At 36.7% G+C, this 23,294-nt stretch overlaps 1 protein-coding gene across 6 annotated transcripts in view; it reads right to left on the bottom strand.

Moving 5' to 3' along the window:
- Positions 1-23,294, bottom strand: part of UBE3A (ubiquitin protein ligase E3A) — a 54,646-nt gene that overhangs the window by 8,840 nt on the left and 22,512 nt on the right. For all 6 annotated transcript variants that reach the window (XM_086769054.1, XM_086769081.1, XM_086769038.1 and 3 more), the window contains 3 exons: positions 14,090-14,400; positions 8,995-10,250; positions 1,062-1,206 (listed from right to left, as the gene is read on the bottom strand). In XM_086769054.1, coding sequence (XP_086625180.1) covers positions 1,062-1,206; positions 8,995-10,250; positions 14,090-14,400 — 1,712 coding nt within the window. The remainder of the gene's footprint in view (positions 1-1,061; positions 1,207-8,994; positions 10,251-14,089; positions 14,401-23,294) is intronic.

Raw genomic sequence — 23,294 nt, 5'->3', positions numbered from 1 at the left:
CGAAGGGCAAGTGCCAAGGTTCAGATTCTGTTACTGATTCTGGGGACTTCCTCTTTCACCTAGTCAAAACGAATTTCTGTATTTCTTAACCAATTTTCTAAGCTACAGAAACAAGAACAATGGCTTTCTTTTTTAAAAACAGTTCAATGAACCCAAATTAACTAGTGGCCATAAGCTGCTGAGCTTCTTTAATGGAAGCCATTACAGGAACTAACAATGTGACATTCTATTTCACATAAACTACAAAATTAGTATAGGAACTTGGTAGGTGTCATTTCTATTCCAATACAAATTATTCATAACATTTTAAAACACTAATCTTTTCAGAGCAGCAGACAAGCTCCATGTGGACTACAAGGACTTCCATTTCTAGATGTGCAAGGACGTGTGAAGCATAAAAGCCTGGTGCAGGGAGCAAGGTAGAAAACAGATGGAAATGTGACTGTTAAAACATAAATATAAAACGTTGGCACCAATATATCAAATCACTCTTAGTTCTTATCACACTACAATCAAATCTGACATTACTGCCACACTTTGGATCCGTATCCCTTTAGATGAAACCATTAGAAGAACTGAGACTATCGTATTTTTTAAGCTGGAGAAAGGGGAGGAAATAACTCAAAAACTCACCATAGTCCTACTCTGGTTTTATTGCAGAAGCTCTTCCTCTTTGGTTTGATTACTAATTCTAGAAGCTAATCACAAAGCAAAGCGAGGAGAAAGGTGAGAGAACAAACAAAGGAACCCTGCAAAGAAACCCTATACTACCAATTTATATCTAAACAAGCAACGGTAGCTTTCATTAACTATACACAGTTATTCCTTTCATCATTCCTCTTTAGGAGGATGACTGATGATGAAATACTGAGCCTCGATGGGTCAAGTACTCTCATGATCACTAAGAAACCTGAAGAGCTTCAGAGAAAAGCAGTAGCAGATGTAGAAAGGCACTGCATAAACACAGAACAGCCCAAGTTGGAGGGGACCTTGAAAGATCATCTGGTCCGGCCTTTTCATGGGAAAAGTCTTACAAATTAGTAAATTATTAGAACACATACCGATATCTGGATTGAATATTTCTTCCACAACCAGTTGAAAAAATTCTTTGGAAACACCTCCTTCATCTACCCCTTGCTCTCCTTCAAATTCAACATACAATTGCTTCTTCAAGTCTGCAGGATTTTCCATGGCAATCATCTCTAGCTATTGAGTGAACAGATAGAAGTATTTTATTAGTAAATCTGTTTACTAGAAGAGTCAATTGAATATAAAACAATGAAATCAAAACTACCCTCCAAACCTAAGAAGAAAGCAAGTATAAATCACAACAGCAAAATATCAGAAACCAATAGTAATGCTAAATCACTCTAAGCATGTAACAGAATTTGGAGACTAACACAGCAAGAAACTTACCACAGATTTGATCTGTTAGCCAATTCAGTCTGTTAGCCTTCTCAATTTCTATTCTTTTAAGCACTTAATTAAAATAAGTTAGCATTATGTTGAACAAAATTCATAGAAAACACTAAGAAAACAAGATGTATTACTGGGATAATTAAATTCATTTGACAATGAAAAGAGACTGCAATCTGATCTACATGTTTGACAACAAATGGTTTTGTGAAGGGATTACACAGATATGTTTTCAGAACCTTTGTGTGATAACTTACAATAGAAGACAAGCCTTTGACTAGTAGTTGCATCTCACAAACAAGGGCTGGGGAAAAAAAACCCAAACTAACAAACCAGAAATAAAAGGACACTAATATTACAGTCAAGTTGATCTCCTTTCCTTTTGACCCTAACGAAGGCTACTACAGGTCTTTCACTTTCTTCCCACAAAAATGTATCCTTTCCGTAAATCAAAAGTTATGCAAGAATGTTTTGCAACTAATAAAAAATATGCTGCTTAAAAGCATAAATACATTGGTTAAACTTGTGCAACATGATTACATTAAACACACCTACATGGCAAAGAAAACTTAACAGCAGTAAAGTAAGGTATAGATGGACCTGTACATTCCTCTGCCAAGACCACATATCACTGGCAAAATCAGCTTCTAATCTGAGCTAGCACAAACTGCAGGTGTCCTTAACGTGCCGAACCATTTATTTTTATTTCACTACCCTATCTTATCCACACACACACGCCAACACATCGTTTATGTCCCAGAGTTTTACTATAGAAGTGTACAGGAAAACAGGAACAGAACAGAGAGGATAAAGGCAGCAATAATGACACCATCAACTCATAAAACAACACCAGCAGTAAGATATTTTCTCCTGGTAACCACCAAGTCAGCCAGTGATGTTGGATGCCGCACACAGCGGGGGCAGACGGGTGACAGAGCTAAGGTGGTTACCCCATAACAAATCTGAAGACTCTGAAGCTCCTCAAGCAAAAGAAGTATGTGGGGAAAGAACTGCACTGGTATTGAAAAGTAGTATCAGGAAGAGGCAGAGCGTAACTCCATAGCATATAAAGCTCAGTTAAAAAATGGAGAAAAGCCATGAAGACCCCAAGAGTGAAAGCAAGTGAATTCAGATTAGCAGATTGAGATGTATATTAAATTACAAGATTATGTGGAAAAACTAGTTATGTACTACCTAAAGCAGTTTGTCTATTTGGTATTCTACTGCACAGAATTTGCAATGAACTATTTTTGCCTCTAAGGAGACCAAATAACATTTATTTTTGAAATTCACTATATTTTATCAACAATACCTCTGCAACAAAAACATGTAGCAGTTCCGTCCCTATTGGTATTCTCATCATAGGCTTCCCATAACAGCGTAGCTTTGCATCTTGCCTTTCCTGTACATCTTAAAATTATGCATCTTAGAGATGTGCAAATACTTTTTTTTCCTGAATAGGAGGACAACAGAGCTTAAGCCATGTTCCAAATACAACTGAGACCTCTTAAAAACAAAGTAGCAGCATTTATTTTAAGACAGTAAGTACAGGTTATACTTTCAAGCTGGAGAGACAGAACTTCTCCTATTTGAATCCTTCCACTTACAACTGGTACCAATAATACTTTGGGTTTTTTTTTCTCCACAGTCATTACTTTGCTGGCTTTATAATACTTACCACAAGTAATTTACTATTTTACAAGTTTTATGAATTTTGATGAGTTCTGAGAAAGCAAGTATTGCCTCAGCATTTCTTTTGGAACAGTAACCCTTTGTCATAGTGTAAAGGCTCTCTTGTGGCATAGAAACACACTTATATTAAGGAGAGTGCTTATATTTATACATATACAGCAATGTAATCACTATTTCAAAATGTTTTTTGGCTGAGAACTATGCTGCAATGACTGACGTAAAAGAGAAGCAGTACTAAAAAAGGGGAAAGAAACATTCTTAGCAGAGCAATACTGGCTGGGCAGATCGGAACGCTGCACTGATGTCTGCGAGGGATTCAAAGAAAGGATTACCAAAAAGCCAGTATTTTGAGTCAAAGCCTAATGTTCCTTGAAGTAGTTTCTATAACCAGGACAATGTTGCTAAGCTGCTCAGCTGAAGGTTGTGAATTTAGCTGCTCCTTTGAACATCCATGCCTCTCAACACTGATTCTTCACAAGAAAACTGGAACTCAATGGAAAGCACTGCATTAGTCACGACAGCGGAGAGGCACTGAATTTTAGGAGAATTGCCATAGCACTTCTATAGCAAGGAATTACGAACTTCAGTTTAAAGTTGTTTGGTTTTTTTTTAATAATCAGAGCTACTCCAATTGCGTCAACACAGATGCTGCTAGACAAACCCAATCTATGTGTGTGTGAATTCCCGAAGTTTTAGAAGCTAATATATTTTCTGTCATGATGGTTTGACTGGCCAAGCAGATGAAGTTACCATCACATCTTCCAGGGACTTCCCAGAAAATACATGTAGCATATCTGAAGCAGCAGCAGTAGCATCAAAAACTGCGTATGAATCGAAAAGCTGAAAGCTGAGACATGACGTTATAAAGAATATCTCTATTTTGCTGGCTGAAACATGACAATTGTGCCACAGCATAAGAGACTGTATGATTTACTTTGCTTACAGCACAACGTTGTGCTTTCCTGAGACAGGAATCTTCCATTGGATGATAGAACTATGACAACACTTACAAGCCTAATACACCACCAGAGTTTGGTTTCCTGCTTAAAACTGACACTAATTGAAATAATCTCTATTCAGTTAAAATTACCAAAAGATCCCTCAAGTTGTACTGATGTAACATAACTCTTCAAGGCAGTGGCAGGAATACTTTCCATGCTACAAGGCAAAAGTGACACGAACACAACTAATTTAAGTCTGAAAGCACCAGCGACACACCATGACATAAGTCAGTCACTACATTTTCTGCAAAACTGCAAGTGAAGTAATACTTAAGTGGCTAAGCAGCACCCTCTCAAGCTGTACTTTACTGTTCATGCATGCATCACCATAGTCACACATATTCTGCATACAACCAGAACACGCTAGTGCTGAGATTTTCAACTGAGCACAACGAACACACATAAACATCAACTTAGTCTAAGAGAACCTTAATCCTGGAGTACCTTGTTGCTAATATACTATGAAAGAATCTACCTTCTGGCTTCAGTTGTCACAAGTTCTCACTCATCAATATATTTAGTAGAGTCAATTACAAGCAGGACAGGCTTGCTGCCTGCCAGTCATCTACTTTCGTGTGAAGTCCGTCAAAGTGAGTTTCTAATTTCCGAGCAAGTGATGAGCCAGACTCTGCTGAAGGAATCACTTGCAGAACTCCTGTCATAACTTACATCCTTTAAATTACTTTAAATCACCAATACTTGAGAATAAATCCACATACAATCTGTGTTAAAAAAAAAAAAAGGAAACTCAAGAGGAAGGGGATGAAAGAAATAGCTGTTGGAGAATGAAAAGGCAGAAGAGGGGATTTAAGGATAAACTTCCTTTCATCACTGCCACATTCACGTAATTTGACTCGGCAAGAATACAGTTAACATCTCAAAAGAAATCTGTTAAACACAAAAAAGCATGTTAACTGCTTTCAAGAACTGCAAACTCAGCTACCAACTCCCAAATGTAAGGGTTCCTTAATAAAAGTCAGGATCAGCACTTTAACATTTGCAACCCCACCCCCCCCAGTGACTTTTCAGACTAACATACAGGCAAATAGGTGCACAGTAAGTGTATAATACAAAGAAAGCAAAATAAGTTTCTGATGCAAGTTTCATATATGCAAAGAAATAGAATAATAAATGCATAACTAAAATTTTAGCTTAGAGGTATATGTTCCAGCGTGAACTATGATTCCCTCAATAAGCAGCTTTAAACAAGTTATTGCTTCAAAGGTATTTAAAGGTATTGCTTCCAATTCTCAGTAAAACAACAACAAAAAAATCCTACAGTGAGTATAAAAAAATCACTTACCAGTGCTCACATTGTTTTTAATGAAGTCCAAAAAAGTGAGAAGATGTACATAATGAATTCTAAAAGTTTAAATATTAAATATTGATAAGAGGAAAAACTGCTCGGTGAGAACTTAATTCGCTCTACTAATTAGCTGAGAAAGCCCTGCACTTAGTCTATTTTCAAACAGAAATTATGAAGGTTGATATTTGCTTGAGAAATATCCAGTATCAATAAGGAAAATATGAATAAGAGAATCTCACCCTAATTTTAATCAGTATTTCTGAAAATCCTTTTATAAGGAAATTATCAGAGTTACTCCATATATAGTCAAAAAAGTCTGCAGCAGTTCTGTAAAGACACAGGTCTAGTGACATGAGTACGCAATTACTTAAAATTCAAACAAGTTTATAAGTATTCAAACCCCAGAAGCAAAGAGTGCAATGCAAGGGTAAAGGTATTGGAAATCATAATTACTTAACTGTCATTTAAGCATGTTTGGAAAAACTTTGTCACTGGACAGATCTAAGAATACACCTTTTAGTACTGAAGACAAAGTGTTTCCACAAGATCTTTCCGACAGTTTTCCAGTGAGACGCTTCTGAAGTTCAATACTGCACCCAAAACCACAACCAGCACTAAAGCAAACTCATACAGCGTAGCTTTCACTTCGGTTTGATGCTATCAGTGCTGCTACAGAAGCACATGGTACCCATCTTGGACCTGTAGTTCCAGCTTTGACTACAATTAGAGACAGAGCAAGATACTTTAAGGATTAGGATGTAAGACTGAAGATCTTAATCCAGATCAATTACAGGCCACATAGGAAGCAGAAATAAACAGTGAAAATTACTTTAAAAAAAACCTAAACTTCTCAACCTGTTACAGGAAGCACCTGTGTAACAGCATGCAATTCTTAAGCAGATCAGGCATCCACTGAAGAAAGTGCAAGATGGCGACATGGAACAGTATTTTCCCCACAATACTTTTCCAGTTACCAGCAGACCTGCAGCTTAGAGACTTCCTGAGATTTTTGTGTAGGTCACATCAAAATGCCTGTCAAGACCATTAGCTTTTGATGGTTCTGGGAAATGACACCTACAATTTTAAGGTAGACTGTTTGGAAAAAATACATCCTTTTGCTTATATTAAGTCTGCTTCCTGATACTATGACTGGGTGCCATCAGTTGATAAAACAAGTATTTGCCAGGCAACTTCTCCATGCCATCTTTTATGTCCTTTTGGTCATCATCTTTACCATTACCAGGGAACTTCACAATCTCTCTGAAGAGACTCTGAACTCTCCAAATGTATTCCTATTGCATCATTTTTTATATTAAAATTAGAAGAAACAAATGAAAAAAGAGACACAGGCACACCACAGTAAACAGACATTGTATTGTTTCGTTCTCTTCTTTCTTAACTTCTGACATTTTCTCAGGAATATTTAAAATGTCTTCCTTGAACACTGACACTTCATATCATCAGTTCAAACATATCAATAATTAAAAGGTGACTTCTGTACCCACTACGTATCAACACAATTTTCTCTAAATCCACATCTCACAACAGCTACTTTGTTTCATCTGTTTGAAATGGCACATACAGCTCCTTTCCTCCAGCTAGGACGGCGAATGTTCATTCATCTCAATTTTACTGAATATGATCTATTTTCCACTTTCAAGAAATGCCTGTGCTACACTTGTTCTCGTTGATTAACAGTGCAGTTCAGCTCAGATGGCTTGAATTTAGAACAATTTTATCTTTTTGCTTTATTTTCTGTCCCAGAAAAAAAAACAATTTAAAATTCTTACTTTCCTTGGGGCTTTGACAGAGTCAGATCACCATAATTTAGCATGTTCTGACAGCTTAAATTAACAGCCACAAGGAGATACATGGCAACTGCCCAAGCATGTACTTGTAGACTGCTAGGCTGCTGGCAAGTGCATCACCATTTAAATCAGTATGTTTGAGCTTAATCTGATTTAAATTACCCCAATTTCCAACAGACCAAGAGTGTGCACAGTGATGACTGCTGTGGCCCTGTTGTCCACCAAAGTGCACCAACTTGATGTTGCCCATGAGCTTTTTAAGCAACACAAAACTTTTTTTTTTGTCCTCAAAGGTTTCAACTTCCTTCCACAACAGGCAATGTGGAAGAATATCTTTTCTCATATTTACAGATTTTCCTTTCCCATCATCAGTATGAGGAGTATGATCTGCTTCCTCTCTATTGGAACTGACCTTAAAAAACATCTCCCCAAAACTAGCTCTTACCTTCTCTTTTAGTCCTTCCTCTCCTCCTAAAGAGATAGTACTGTCCCTTCCTTTTTATCCAGTATTTATGTATCCCCAAAGCTGAACCTACCTTTGGAAATGGAAATAAACTCCATTACAATAATGTGACCAAAAATAACTGGATAGAATTGTAAGCCTGATATGTAGTGAAATTACAAAGAGTATCCTTAAACTGGAAAACTAGTACACAGTAGGGTTTAATCTTGGAACAGTATATTTCTCATTTGGCTAATATAATAATTGGATTTACATACAGAAGCCATTTCTGCATTGCAATTTTAATTTTTCTATTGGTACTGGAGACAGAGGTTTTCCCTGATAAGTCTTAATATCAGCAATTCCCACGGAGTAGCTAACCCATCTGGAAATTCAGATGTGTACAGAAAAATCAAGGTGGGAGCTCATTCAGAGCTCTCACAATTGACCTTCAGCAGCAGCTGAAGAAGTCAAATTTAACTAGAAGTAACAGCTGGGCTGAGAGGCAAAAAAACATACTTTCCCCAGAGTATCTCCAAATACTTGTCTGGCTCTTTAGAAAAATAAAGGTCTGAAAAATAACAGCTTTAAGCAAAAAAAATAAAGGGAAGAAGAGTCCTAAAATTAAAGGATGTACTTATGGAAAAAAGTTTACGTGAAATACTCTTTATAGTTTGCATCCTATGTAATTCCCATCTGCCTAAAATGTGTAAAGAAATGGCTTTAAGTTTCACTTTAAGAAGCCAGCATATTCAGAAGCAAGCTGCTCTCAGTTCTTGGGTACTAACAGGTGTGTCTTCTCCTTTTTCAGTTGTATCAGTACTTGCACCAAATTGTAACAACGCCTAGAGAAGTGAGTTCTACTTAGCATGCAGTCACTCCACACACTTTACATCTAGAAGTTCAGAAGTCCACAAAAGTACACAACTGGAAGGTTTTAATTCCAAGTTCTCTCTGAAAAACCCTACTACCAGAAGATGATCCAAGACAGTCCAGAGGACAAAGAAAAAGCACTGAAACAGAAGCTGGTCACTCACCATCGAGAGCTGCAACAATGCAGATTCTGTTAGTGGGGAATAAGAATTGTTTGACTCTTATTTAAGTCTGCAGCCACTCTGAGCAGAAGTGGTTCCGCTGAACATACAAGTCTTCAGCAGTACGCTCAGAATTCAAACTTAATACGACAAAGCTACCAGAGTTTCTTTTAAAGGAAATCCAGTACATAAAACACTGCACTCACACACACTCCTTTTCAGTTAGTCAAAGCCCGCACAGGTTGCATTAGCCAGAACCAACAAACCTTGAGGTCCATGTTGCTGCATGACTTACCCGGACGAGTGCATCATCTATGATGTGATCACGTCTCACTTTAAGTCGCAAATATGGGTTGAGCTGCTGTCCTTGAACTAAGCTGTAGAGCACAGTTATGCGTCTTTCACTGTACATCCGGATTCTATTGTCGTAATACAACCCCAGGTTCTTGGTAACAGCATTCAATATGAAGGGACAGGTCATAAAAGAGAATTTATTTTCTGTTTCTACTTTGAAGAAGGTGTAGTCTTTGTCCATTTCTAGAACATCATTCAGTGGTTCATTAATAAATTCTTCAAAGGGGATAAGTGGTTTTCTGCAATCTATAGTTTTAACACCAAGTTCAGTTTCCAGTGGGTCCACTCGAGGACCTTTTTTATTTCTTCTTTCCTCACCCAACAGCTCCTGAAGAGTTAGTTCACTTGATTCCGGGATGGGTTCTTCATCTTCCTCTTCATTATGATCTGTATCCACATCCCCTCCTACTACATTTGCATAGTAAACCATTTTCAAGCACTTTGAAGCAGCAACAACAGCATCATCATCATTCACTAGGTTACGACTATTGAACTCGTTGCTTATGACTTTGTAAGTAATAAGCTGCTGAAATGTTTCCATCATTCTCCGAATTTGGTCTGCTCTATATTTAGACCACAATCTGACCAGTTTTGCTTGAGCCGCAAGGGGTAGTTTGCTCATTGCTTTGCAAAACAACGGTAGAGCCATTTCCAGATATTCTGGGCTATGAAGATTGCCATTCTCCATAACGATAATAAACAAATTTAGATAGTTAGGATCCCGAGAGTACACATTATGATAAGTCAAGTCACATTCCACATTAGGTGACAAGTACACAAGTGCATTTAAAAAGGCAGTTTCTATTTTTTCATTAGAAAGTAATCTATCATAGACCCGTCTGACTGCTTCAATATCTACAGACACCTCATCTGGGCCTAATTTTTGGAGGTTATTATCTCCTTGTGTGTTATCACCTATTCTCGATGATGAAGATGACGATGCGCCTGAATCTTCTTCCATAGCAGCAGCCGAACAGGCAGCTTTTTCCTTTTCATCTTCATCTTTGTCTTCATCCTTTCCTTGAAGAGACTTGAGCTCCTCCTTGGTATGCTGCTTGGCTTTTCGGAAACTCTGTACCAAAGCTTCAGCACTAGAAAATACTCTCCCGATCACCCGGATTAAAGGGGAATAATCCTCTTTCTCTCGACACAGTTCAAGAATTTCATATATCTTCTCTTCTGTTAGAAACGTCACATCTATAAAGAGATAAAGCATTAGTTTTATTAAGATAAAAATTAAAAAGATAAAATATTTCTAATTTGCTCCACTCAAGAGATCTGTGTCATACCAGCATTAACACGCTGAAAGAAACAGTGTCAGTGTCGAATAAATTCAAGACAGATACTTTATAATTTTATTAGCATGATGAATCATGATTTCATACACTACGATTTTGTAAAACATTTTATTCATGGATCTCGATCAGAGAACACGCTCAAACTGTTTTACAGCCAATTAAATACATTTGGTAGTGTTTAACAACATTGCATTGTCTAAACAAGAGCAACTAAATCAATCAGTAAGATGTTTAAACTTTAAGACTTAATGAGTAAGACTGTGACAATACAGTCTTCTGGTAAATCTGCACAGTTAATGTGTAAGTCATTAAACTACATGCAAAATCCACTATATCAACCTCTTTTTTGAAACATAGCACATGCTTATGGACTTCATATACTCTTTCCCTCTCTTAAAAACACATATTGAAAAAAGAGAGTAAATAATTTGTTCTATTGTATATTAACTGGAATACAAAATTTCTTATTTCTATTTTTAATGCTTTCTGTGATTGTATTTATATTAAACTGATACCTGAAAATCATCACAAACCCCACAATATATGCTCAGAAATATATGCTGCCTTCTAAAGCACACACAGTTGGGCATGTGGGTTATTTCTTTGTACGTTAAGCCTCTGATGAACAAGCTGGTTGACACACATCATCTGCACGGGCTCCAGATACCTGTCTGTTCCTCCTCCCCCTCAAACCTCTGATATGAAATAAGTAATTTGGCGGTCCATTTTATTATTTGAAATCTTGCTCTCTCTTTAGAAAAGAGAAGAAGAAAACATTATTTATGGCTTTCTATGCTACTTCTCAAAACTCACTGGTGCTTTCGCATCAGGTGATAATTTATAGCAGGATTACCACATGGATCACACCCTGAAAAGATGTTCTACTTTAAGGAAATTCTTCTAAACTGACATGTAATTTAGAACTCAAACTGAATCTGCTTAATAGCATCTCAAGATCTAAGCACCACACAGCACAGCACTGTATTCACCAACCACGCTAGAACAACTACACCTCTGCAGAAAGGAAGTGTATCATTTTAATAAAGACAGTAATATGTTAAAGTATTTTGAAATGTGATTGCTTACACTACCATTAATTCCAAGCAGTCATTAAATTAAAAATACTAACTAAATGATGAAAAGACAGACAATCTATTGATTTTCATAGTGCCCCAAACCATTCTTAGGGTACATATAATACAGGAAAGAAAGATTAAGCTTATGTTATGCTACTGAGATTAACTTCCAATCAATCTGAAGAAGCTTCAAAACTAAAACTCATCCTATTAAAAAACAACAGCATTGAAAACAGTACCAAAGGATTCAAGCTTAGTGCAACATCTCCTATTTTTTTATCTGCTGCAATGCATGCTCAAGAAGCAAACTTGTCTAAAAAATTTAACTGCAGATACAGATGCTTTTCCATGCTACAGCCTCAAGTTCACTGACTTTGGATTGCAGAGGTTACTCATACCATAAAAACTGTCAGCACAAGTCGACAATTTAACAGTATAATGCATTTCAGATTTCCATACTTAAAACGGCAATTCCCCAGTCGTTCTTTTAAAGGTTTTAATATTTAATGAAGTAATCATGTGCTATTTACAATTAAAATAGTTTGTATTACTATCAGCAGTTTTGTTATCAGTTTTAAGTCCTATCCTCTGACCATCCTCTAACTGAGCTGCTATAAGGGTCTGCCCCATTTTACTTCACAGCACTGAGAACAGCTGGAGAAAAACAAATGTAAAAATGAGGCTTCCTTCCAACTCAAATCAATTTTAGCCAACTTGAGTCTGAATACATGAGCTTTTACAGGCCTTCTCCTCTGACCCTTCCTACTGCAACTAAGTGTTCCAGTGAAGTAAATATATCTCCTCTCAGACCTTGTTCTCAGTAATACTCCACGACAAATCCGTATATGAAGTTAAGGTTTAGCAGTGAACCTTGACTGTGAAAAAGACTGCATGCGATCTACATACTGCCAACAGCACACTCCCTAATTAGCATATTTATTAATTATATTTTCATTGTCTCTAACAGAAGCTTTGTTACGATTGTGTGCTCATTGCCTGTTCACTGATCTCCTCTGTTCCCAATTCAATGTTTTGGTGATCAAAGCTGAAAATAGCTTCCCAGGTAATTATAACACTGATTTTGAAGTGGCGCTCTCCATATATGACTACATTTGCAACCCATGCTTTTCATATGTTTGCAATCTCTATTTCCTTCCTGGTTTTGGACTGCCATCTAAGATATTATCAAGATGCTGACAATAGCCTCCAGGTAAATTTTTCCCCAAAGGTAACAGTCTTCGAGCTTAGCTCTACAGAAAAATAAGTTAAGTAATTCTTTCTGAAAGGTATTTATTTCAATTTATCTAGAACTTTCAATCCTATGTCAAGCGTGAAAGCAAGTTGCACATCGTTTTCCTCAGCCTTCCTAAACTTAACTGCAGTTTTCCCAGTAATTGTTGCTGCAGATGGACCTTAAAAAAAAAAAATTTCAGAGTGCTAGACTCCTTAGACATCATCCAATTCCAAAGGTAACAAAGATTCACAGATGGACTTTAAGAATACATTAATGCTCTCTGTCCACACAGCTACAAAGACAGGTCAATACTTGTGATGCTGCAACAGATGAAGTCTTGAGTCACTGCCTGAGGCAACAGACTGTCTCTGGAGATAGGCTGAGAAGACTCTTAGATATCTATCTTGGGGAGAGAGGGCAGTAGGGTTGGAGAGAAGGAAGAAAGTCCTGTACATGCACAACTCCATTAAAAATACACAAAACCAAAACACAAATCACAAAACAAACCTAATGTGACTCTTGCCCAAACATTACACTGGCACCCCTTTCCCCTCCCTACTGTTTTCTCTTTGCTTACTCATAAATAATTTGGGGACAAATTTCTCCTTGCATCAAAAAGAAGAACAAACTGATGCAGGTACTGACTGGAGTATCTTAGGTCCCTTATAACACAGTATTATGTTTTATTGCTGATTCTGTAGGGCTTTTTAACTCTTTGCTGTAAACAGCTTCACCTTCTTTAGCTAAAATGAATTAATCTGAACTGTGTTTATACCACTTATTGCAGCAATACTTAAGAAAGGTCTGCTCAAAGGTTAACGGCTTTAATTTCATTTACCTTGTGATTTCTGTTTGCACGACAGGTTTTGGCCACAACTAAAATTATTCTTGTAGCACGTGTTTACTATTCTAGAAAGTTTGGAAAGCTAAATAGAAGTTAGAAAAGACATCTAGAAAAGTATTTCATTTTCATACACTGGTTTAGAAATCACTTAGCTTATTTTTTTTTTTAGCTTGGTAGATTTATTCACAGTATAAATTTTTGTTCATCTGTTAAGTTTCTTAACACAGAATCTGGAATTAGTTAAACTATAACTTTTATAACTCATTAACTACAGAAGAGTTACAAAACAAAGCAGTCATACAACAGCACTTAAAAAAAACCTCTCTATATTTGCAAAACCAGTAACCTCAGAAAGCAATAAATGCACACGGATTTTAAGAGATGTGGTAAAGATCCAGATTTGGAAACAGTATTAATCAGCATTAATTCAGCCATTTTTCAGAAACCATAGTAAAATATTTGATGGTTCAATATTTTATTTACCTAAGGAGGCAGCAGAACACTACCACAATGAATTCTACAGGCTTATGCTTGTGCATATTAAATGTGTTTTATTTTAGGAAAATTCTAAAATAACATCTTACCTTTGAAGTCATCTCTTGGGCCTTGTATTTCCTTCTTGTTCATTTTTCTGTCAGTGCAGGAATTGTTATGGGCACCTTTGGAATTGTTTTCTAGGTAAGCTGAGCTCGTTCCTTTCTTGGAGGGATGAGGATCACAGAGTTTTGCATTAATCTTATAAAGCTCGAGGGCCTTAATGGCTGCTGCATTGTTATCCATACGGAGAAAAGTTGGACAGGAAGCACAAAATTCATTCGTGCAGGCTTCATTTCCACAGCCCTCAGTTAACTGGTGGTAGTAGCGCTCTATTAGATGCTTTGCAGCTGCTCGCTTCCTGTAGCAAACATTCAAACAGTAAGTACAAGGATTAGTAGAGCTTTCACATACAAAGCTCATTCAAAAGCATCAGCAAGGCAGAGATTAGTCAGGCACTGAAACACAAGATTTCTGTATCAGAGAGGACACATCAGGAGTTTTTTTAAATGCAGGATTCTCATATTGATAAAGGTAAATATATTTAACACATATTTAATTTGCAAGTCCTATGTAAGTGAAAGGCAAATCCTTTTTATGCAGTTTTCACGTTTATATTCTAGTGTTACAGTGGACACAATCTTGTTCAGTTCTGAACAATCTCATATGACACTGACGAGAGCAATTCAGAAGCAAAGCAAGGCTGCAAGTGAAACAGAACTGGATCTCATACAGGTGATTGAGTCTAATGTATAGTACTGAGGTACGGCTGGCACTGACAGAGGGAAGAGGCACGAAATACAAGTGATCCAGGCATTTTAGTAATGCTATCAATACTACACCAACAGGATATATGAACCCTTAAAAAGTCTAAACCGTACTTTTTTAAACAAGATTCCAGATGACTAAGTTATCTGGTATTCAGTCTATTTAAATCTGTAGAAAAAAATATTCCTTGGTTAATTAAATTGGTAACAAAACCACAATTAAAGATGAGCTCAAGGGTGAACATATCTCTCAGCTTAATAAGATCTACAGTTCTCTAAAAAAAACCAAAAAAACCCAACCAAACAAAAAAAACTATCTGCCAAATCGTCCCCTTTCTCCTGCAATTATACACAGCAAGTGTGTATTCTGAAGAATTACAACTGTATCACTATACAAGTCAATGTTCTCAGTACTGTATACACACATACACAAGAAAACTTAATTGGTCAATTAATAAAGTCACAGACTTTTACAGAAACATGCAAATGGTAACGAAATCACTGGAAAGCTGCAGGTAATTGGGACAGAAGAAGCTGCATGCAGCACCAAGAGCACTATATTTTACCACAGTTTTAAAATAAAAAAACCCCAAGCCTTCACTTAATTTAAGAAAATGAGTTATTAATGAAAAATATCAACTAGGAAACATTTAAAACGTTTTGATTCGGTGTAACACACAGGCTTTTTACCTAACTTTAGTGATACAGTACTATAAAGATTAGAACATGAGAAGTAAGGATTTCATCAGAAATTTTATATTAACTTGAAGTTGCCTTTTTCAATGCTGATGTAAGCACAGATTCTGCATAGAACAAGTACTTGAGAACTGAAGTGCCCGATCCACTGGTACTACTCAATACTTGCTGCATCTAGCTGTTAAAACTGGCTGGTTAAGCAGCAGAGTTTCAATGTAGCTGCATCAGAAGGGAAAACATCCTCAAGTTCTGAAAGTAACTATTGAGGTGTATATCATTAGATAATAACACCTTTTCTCTTTCCTTTTCACCCTTCAAGATCTCATGATCCTAGAGAAGAAAATATTTCTTACAAAGAAAATAAAGAGAAAGGTCTCCCTGGCACCTTGAGATGGAAGACCATTTTTATTTGTAGACTTAGGAAAACCTGCCTCTCTCCACTTATGTACAAAAACATATTTTATCTTGTATTTCATATTTCAGCTTTTAGTACAGAGGCTTAAAAAAACCAAAAAACAAACAAACAAACTAGCAGTGCTAACAGCTTAGACCAGTACACGATTTCACAGAACTCTATTTCTGAATGTCAAGATTTCATGCATTGATCATTCTCAACTTTCAACCATGCCAGATCTTCGGACTTAAAGTATGAAATACTGTCATTTGCAAGCAGGTAAGTACACCATATGAAAGCCTTTCCTTGTTAATATTGAATTTTTATACCTGAGCTATGGCCACCTGTCTCACCAACATGCTCCTTATTTACTCCTCTTGCAGCCTCTCCTCTATGCATTACCTTGATGCTTTCATGAAAGCTCTTTCCATTTCAAGTTGAAGCTTCCTGTTCCCTTAATTTTCCTCTCACTGACCATGTTTTCCACAGTTCATACAAAATGGCAGTTCTTTCATATACATATGATCATTTTAACTTCATCCTTATCACATTTTCCTTACATCTTATTTCTCCATTGCAGTCTACATGTAGATCACAAGTTTTCTGCCATAATTTTGGTGGGTTTGGACCTATGTAATACACTTACGAATGTTACATGGATTATTTCTCACAGCTGTTCTAAGTGTATATATATTAGGGGGATGTGTGTATTTATTTATTTACCAAAAGCAGCTGGTGTTCCTATTCAGATTAAACATATTGTGAAAAGTTGATACTGTGAAAAGCTGACCAATTTCCCAAGAGAGAACTTGTTTTCAAACTGTAGAAATTGTTAGACTCAGAGGCATGCACACTTTTCCACCCTACATAACATCTAGTTTTAATAAAGTTATCTCAATGTGTAAGTACTGATACATTAACAACACATTTTATCATATTAAACAGCACTCCACTTTAATGAGGTGTTATCCAAGATGCCAGGAGACAAAGTTAAGCTTAGACTTGCTTCTAAGAATTAACTTCCGAGGGACTCAAGATTTTTTTTTGTTTACAATTTTAAACTACTAATTACTTCTCAAACTGTGCCATGCCTACCATAATACTGTTTGCACAAACATTTTCATTTTGACTCATGGTCACGGACTCACTGACTCAAGTTCTGTGAAATGTTATTACAGACAAAAGGTTCAACTGAAAGTTGAATTTTTTTTTTGTTTTTTTTTTTTTTTTTTAAACCAACTATGGAAGCAAACAACACAATATACAACAGTATTAGAATATAACATAATTTTCCCCACTTCTGCCTGGTGGCTATTGCACAGACTTTTGACATGGCCTCAGATAAATTATTTAAGTAAATAAAAAAGGTGGAGATTTAAAGTGAGGATACAGACTTAAGAAGGTAGAACAGAATTTACCAAGCCTTCCACACTTCCCTTAGTGAGGTCCATCCATGAAAGCACCTACAGAGAATGCAGTTCTGAGCAAGCCAACGTATGATTCTACAGAACAGTAGAATATTCCATAACACACTCCCTCTGCAGTACTTGAGGGATTATTGTCACTGTCCAGTGCCAACAGCATTTCTATATTATTCAGAAAAAAAGGTAACATACCTTCTCCATTCTCCAGAGGTGAAAACTTGGTATCTTTCTACATTCCCCTGCTTATTTAGTACACAGAAAACTTAAGCTCTTAGCCTGAGGCATTAAAACTAGTTCATTAAACAAGGTAACACAAAACCCGTCTCTATTCTTAGCTCATGCTACACAGTGAAGACCGCAGCTCCCTTTAAGTTCCCATACAGGGATCTAGTGAGGAGTAATTGGTTCCTTATAAACTCAAGGACTATTTGACTGTACATTAGCACACAAACACCTAGTGTAGCTAAGGCTGCAAGGACTGACTTGCAAATATCTTTGCAAGGACTCACGCTGCTGTTATACATCCGAGTATGAAACTGCACTGGTGTGGTTGTAGTTGTAAACATCTAACAGACATACCACAGGCATATCCATAAGGGTAACTTCTGACAGCGGCCCTTGTATACTCTCCTCAAGCAAGACTCACTACTTCAGTCAGGAGGAGAGACACCTAAAATAGACATCATCTTCCTTCCCTAAAGTCCAACAATTTCACAAGCACATTTTTCCATTTAAAAAAATGCATTCACTGATTTACTTTTGCAGTACTTAAAGAAAAACACACCTTCAGACTTTTAAATTGTTCTTTAACTAATAAAAAGTGAGATAAGCACTTTACATTTGTAATTGCAATGCGGCCAAAACATGGCGTATCACTAGAAATGTGCACCACAGAGCCTCTGCCATTCTAGCTATGTAGGTAAAGGCGCACTGGGCTGCATTTTGGATTGTAAAGTAACTTTGGAACATCTAAACCACATACAAAACAAGGGATTGAATGCACTCGTTCAAAAGTTCCTATGTAACAGCATCTAATCTGCATTTCCCAAATATCTTAAACTAAAGACAGAGAAATACTACATAAAGGAAACTTTTGTGACAGAGAAAATCAGATGTTTAAACACTTAAGGAATTTCAGAAAAATCCAAAGAGTATAATTCTTCAGAGCAAAGAATTTTCATCCAAGTTTCATAACTTGCCTGAAGTTAAAAATATCTGCTTAACTGCATCATTTTTGCTTTACCTAAATTTTAGAAATACCTATGAAGGTTTCACACTTGACTGTAAATATCAGTATGAAACTATGTATTTCTGAATGGTTTCTGCCTGGGACAGAAAGCTTTTATATTTTTTCTACAACTTTTATATTATTTCTACACAGAAGTCTCACATTGCTCCAAGACAGCCAGTTTTAGTAAGTGAAATTTACAATGGCCTGTTTTAACAAAACTATTAGGAATTCAGAAGTGCCAAAATGATCCCAAGTTGTTTTCTTTCTTAATGTGAAAAAACCAACAGAATTATTAATGGCCATGAAAAATAGAGGGAAATTTCTGTTTGTCTTTTGTATAGGAAAAAAACAGGGACCAGTTTTTTTTTTAGTACTAATAGCAAAGCAACTTTCAGTATATGCCTTAACAGATAGGAGTATAAAGAGACTTTTACACCTGCAACAATTGTATACTACACTGTGGAAGTAAGATGACCAGCAGATCAAAAGTTGCTAAAAAAGTGTGGGTTATGGATGGACATCTTTGAGAAGCTAAATATTGCTTTCTGAGTTTCAGTTTCAAACCTTGCATGTTGGCTTTCTGCTTCTGTTTAGTTAGAGTAAGAGCAACACTAGAGAAGACAAGCTTCCAGTAAAGGCCTTGCCCACAGAAACCCTTTTTGAAGTTGCCTGCACACCGAACTGCCAGATGCTCCACCCAGAGTTGGAGCCGAGCCCTCTGTTCCAGGAGTGTTGTAATACCTTTTGATGTCCTGGGCCACTGACACCCCAGCAAACGTATGTCTGCAAATGCACATGGAGCTCACGTTTTCCAAATCTCGTTCTTTCTAGTGTGGTGGACCCCAGTAGCTGCGGTCCAGACCCCCTTGGACCAAACTGGCTTCACCCAAGGGACCTCCCTCCCCATCACATATTCTAGACCCACTGTGCCTCCGGGGACCATCATGTGCTGACAAAGTTGGGCACGGCACTTCCTCAGGAAGGGCAAACCTGAGAACAGAAGAGCTGTCCTGGCTTTACGGAGCAATGCAGAAAGACAGCTAGATAGAAGGGGTCAAGAACACAATCAGCACATATTTCTTAATCTTGTCTCACAAATTACCTTGCTACAGTCCTATTAGAAAAGCACCCTTCATTACTGCCCTTTCCTCTTCAGGTTATTTGCTCCAGGACTCTACAGAGATAACATAATTCCACAGACCAACTGGTTTCATATCCTTGTTCCTATCTGTCCTTCTTAAGGAGGCATGCAGTGCTCTGTCACCTGTGTGATCCCTCCAACCCTCAATTAGCCAAAAAAATAGAGATGAATAACGCATCAATTATACCCTGGCTTTTCAATCCAAGCAATTTCAGGAAAAATCCCCAATATCCCCTGCCCAAAACATTACAGGCCTGAAGCCATTAAATAACTGATTATGGGGAAACAATTATTAGGTAATTATTGTAAGCAATCAACATATGTAAATGGTAATGCCTGTAGGCATACTTGACTGTTAAATACTGCGCTCACATTTACAGAATCAGTGCCTTTTGAGAAGTCAGTGAGAATTATAGCCTTGATGAAAAAGCCCATAAATTTATTTAACTGCAAAGAAAAAGTAACTTGAATTACTGCTGGAATTAACTTATTACTGAGTTTAGGACTAATTACAAACTTACAAAATCATACTCTCTTTGAACAAATTTGTTATTCTTAATATCTTAAAGAAAAAAACTACACAATTGTTATCAGCTGCTAAACTTCCAAAGAATAATCACATCTAACCAAACAAAACATTTCAACTGTTCTCCAAATTTTGTTTTAAATTATCAAGTAAGAAGTCCTAAACTCTACCACTCTGTACTGGCTATGAGCCCACAATAAGACCAGCTTAATCTTTATTGGAAAGAAATTAAATGACAGTAGCTTCACTTACTTGCAGGAATCCTTCAGTCTGTCTTTTATATTCCAGATAAAACAAATAATGAATATTTTATTAAATATTAAGCAAAATACCTATTCTTTAGTGCCTTCCATGCTGTTTTCCCTTGGTTAAAGAAGTCCTGCCACTCAAGCAAGTACAATTAAACTTCACGTTGTACTCTACTGAACAAACTTAAGTTTGTCAAGTATGAAATTTATACACTGTATTCTGATAAGCGACCCAAAGAAAGCAGATAAATATTAGCATTGCAGTGAGATATCAGAAGATATAGACAGTAACTTGGAGACACTGATTCTGGTTCTCTACTTCTAGACCACTGGAGTTTCAGTAAAAAGAATGATATCAGAGACAAACTATTCCAGACAAAAATAGTGATATAAGAAGAGGATTGGCCATGGTAGCATGTAAGACCAACCTGCAGAGAAGAGACCTAAATGCTGACCAACCTTGTACTCTCCTTGTACAACTTGAAGAAAAGAGGCCAAGTACAGGAAAGGGACAATCACAAGTTATTAAAAACTCCAGAACACTTTTTTTAAGTTAGGTTTCCACAGTAGCATTCTTTTATTACACCTTCATTCTGCATAACACTGTCCTAGAAGGATGACCATGATCACACATCAACTACATGCACGTAACATGGATCATAAATACCTGAGTTTCCAGTTTAATAACAGTCTAGCATTTGTAGATTAGACAGCTCCATAGAGAAATATCTCCTCTTTAGGCTTTCTTCTTGTTTATTTTTAACTGGCAAATTCACAGCATACTCCAAGCTCCATAGGAACCAAGGTCTATAACACATTTGCTTCAGTGCAAAATCTGGAATCCTTTTCTTTCAAATCATTATAAAATTCAGTCAATTTGTCTTACTGTACTTTTGCTCATAGAAGCAACGATAAGAGACACGTAATTGTAACTTAAGTAGTTATTAAACTTAAGAAAGCCAATGCAGTCTTATTAAACAATCAGTGATTCCCTTGAGGAAACGTCATTAGTTAAGTGATGCACTGCAAGAGCATCTGAGAAGAAATTTCTTAATTCATCCTGGACAGATCACAGTATAATACAGTACAAGACTGCAGGTGTACGTGAAGATACTTACATATTTTCCTTCAAAGAATGGCAATAAAACAAGCAACAAATGTCACAAAAATACCTGTATGTGGCAAGGTTTGATATAGAGGCCATGGTCAGCACGTCCCATGATTATGTTATGCAAACCTACCTGTGTTTTCAGCTATGAGGAAAGTAATTTAAGGCATTCTATGTCTAGACAGCATTAGTATGGCCTCTGAAAGTATGCATCATGAAATACTAATACAGTTACTGTACATATTTGCAATGCTTGTAATTTGTTCTTCCGGAATATTTTGAGGCTGCTGCAGAATTTTTATTTTGCCACTCTTTCATGGGAAACAAACCAGGTATGAAGTCTACTCCAATGTGAGATGACTACATCAAAAACAACTGTAACAACACTTTAACTGGGGGAGTGTTCAACGACTTTAAAGAGAGAGAAGTTTCAAAATTACAAAGCATCCCGTCCTCAAAAACGGAAAGAAGGGAAGATGAATGTACAGAAAACCATCACATCAGAACACACAAAACTTTGCCTTCGTATGTGACAACATGCAATACAGAGTGAAAATACATGAACTGAAAAGACAACAAGTTGTTGTTACAGCAAACAATTAAAAATTCTATAATTTAGTGCTAAAGAGGTTTTAAGAAAGTTATACTAATTGAAGCTGAAAATTAATGCAGACCTGTGACAGGAGCAGACAGAAGATGAGGATCTCAAAAATTCAAAGACTTGAATGAATGCTAAGGAAAAAAGACTCCTAACTCTGAACTACCTCCAAGATGTTCATTATGCATAGGGCCAGAATTTGAAAACCTTGGGATAAGCAAGACTTATCCATGGATGAACTTGTTGCATAAAAGTCTGAAAGAGACAGTAGATTTATTTATTCACTTGTTTTAATTCACACATGTGACACATATGTGACTATGCTCTTGGTATAAGCCTTTGCAATGCAAAACACAGAAACAAATAAAGCAATTATATCAGCCAACCAGCGCAAAGACTTAATCATTCATTGTGCAAATAACAAAACACTTGCGTAAATCCCTGCATTTACTAATTAATTACAGGCATGTAAATAATGCAGTAACTATTTTAGCTACACAGTAGTCTTGCAGGTCACACTGTATTACCCAGCCTGCCCTTCCATCTTATGTGGCAAGAGCAACTATGCAGCAGGATTGCAGAAATACTCTGTAATAGGTGATGTACACATCATATTGTGATACAGTTAAAAAAAAATTTAGTTTTGCAAGTATACCATGCATTAATACTGTATAACTACTACTCAAACAAATATGTGAATCCCTACAGCTTGACTGGCTTGCCTCTATTTTAGACTGATACCCTAAATCTACATAGCCAGGGAAACTCCGATCATCATTGAGTACCAAAAAAAATATTCAGCTTTCACACAGAAAAGCTTGCTACTGTAGATTATTTTTTCAGGCTTAGTTTTAAAGAGGGTAAAACACATGCACACAAAAAGAACCGTCAAACTGCTAGAAGGAAAAATAGTTGTACTGCCTTTTCCTTCTGAATTATCATAGGTCCTTAAAGAGTCTCTATTTCACGACAGTCAAAATCCTTGTTTGTGACACACCTTTCTTTACAACATATACAAAGCAGTAGTCCAACTGACAATACCCAGAGTAGACTACAGCCAGTCTACAGTCTGATTCCCCGTTTGGCTAGGCCATGGAAACAAGAACACAATTCAACTTGCTG

This window comes from Chlamydotis macqueenii, chromosome 1 (assembly GCF_036417535.1).
Source record: "Chlamydotis macqueenii isolate bChlMac1 chromosome 1, bChlMac1.mat, whole genome shotgun sequence".
Taxonomy (NCBI): Eukaryota; Metazoa; Chordata; class Aves; order Otidiformes; family Otididae; genus Chlamydotis; species Chlamydotis macqueenii.
This window is presented reverse-complemented; position numbering and strand designations above follow the sequence as displayed.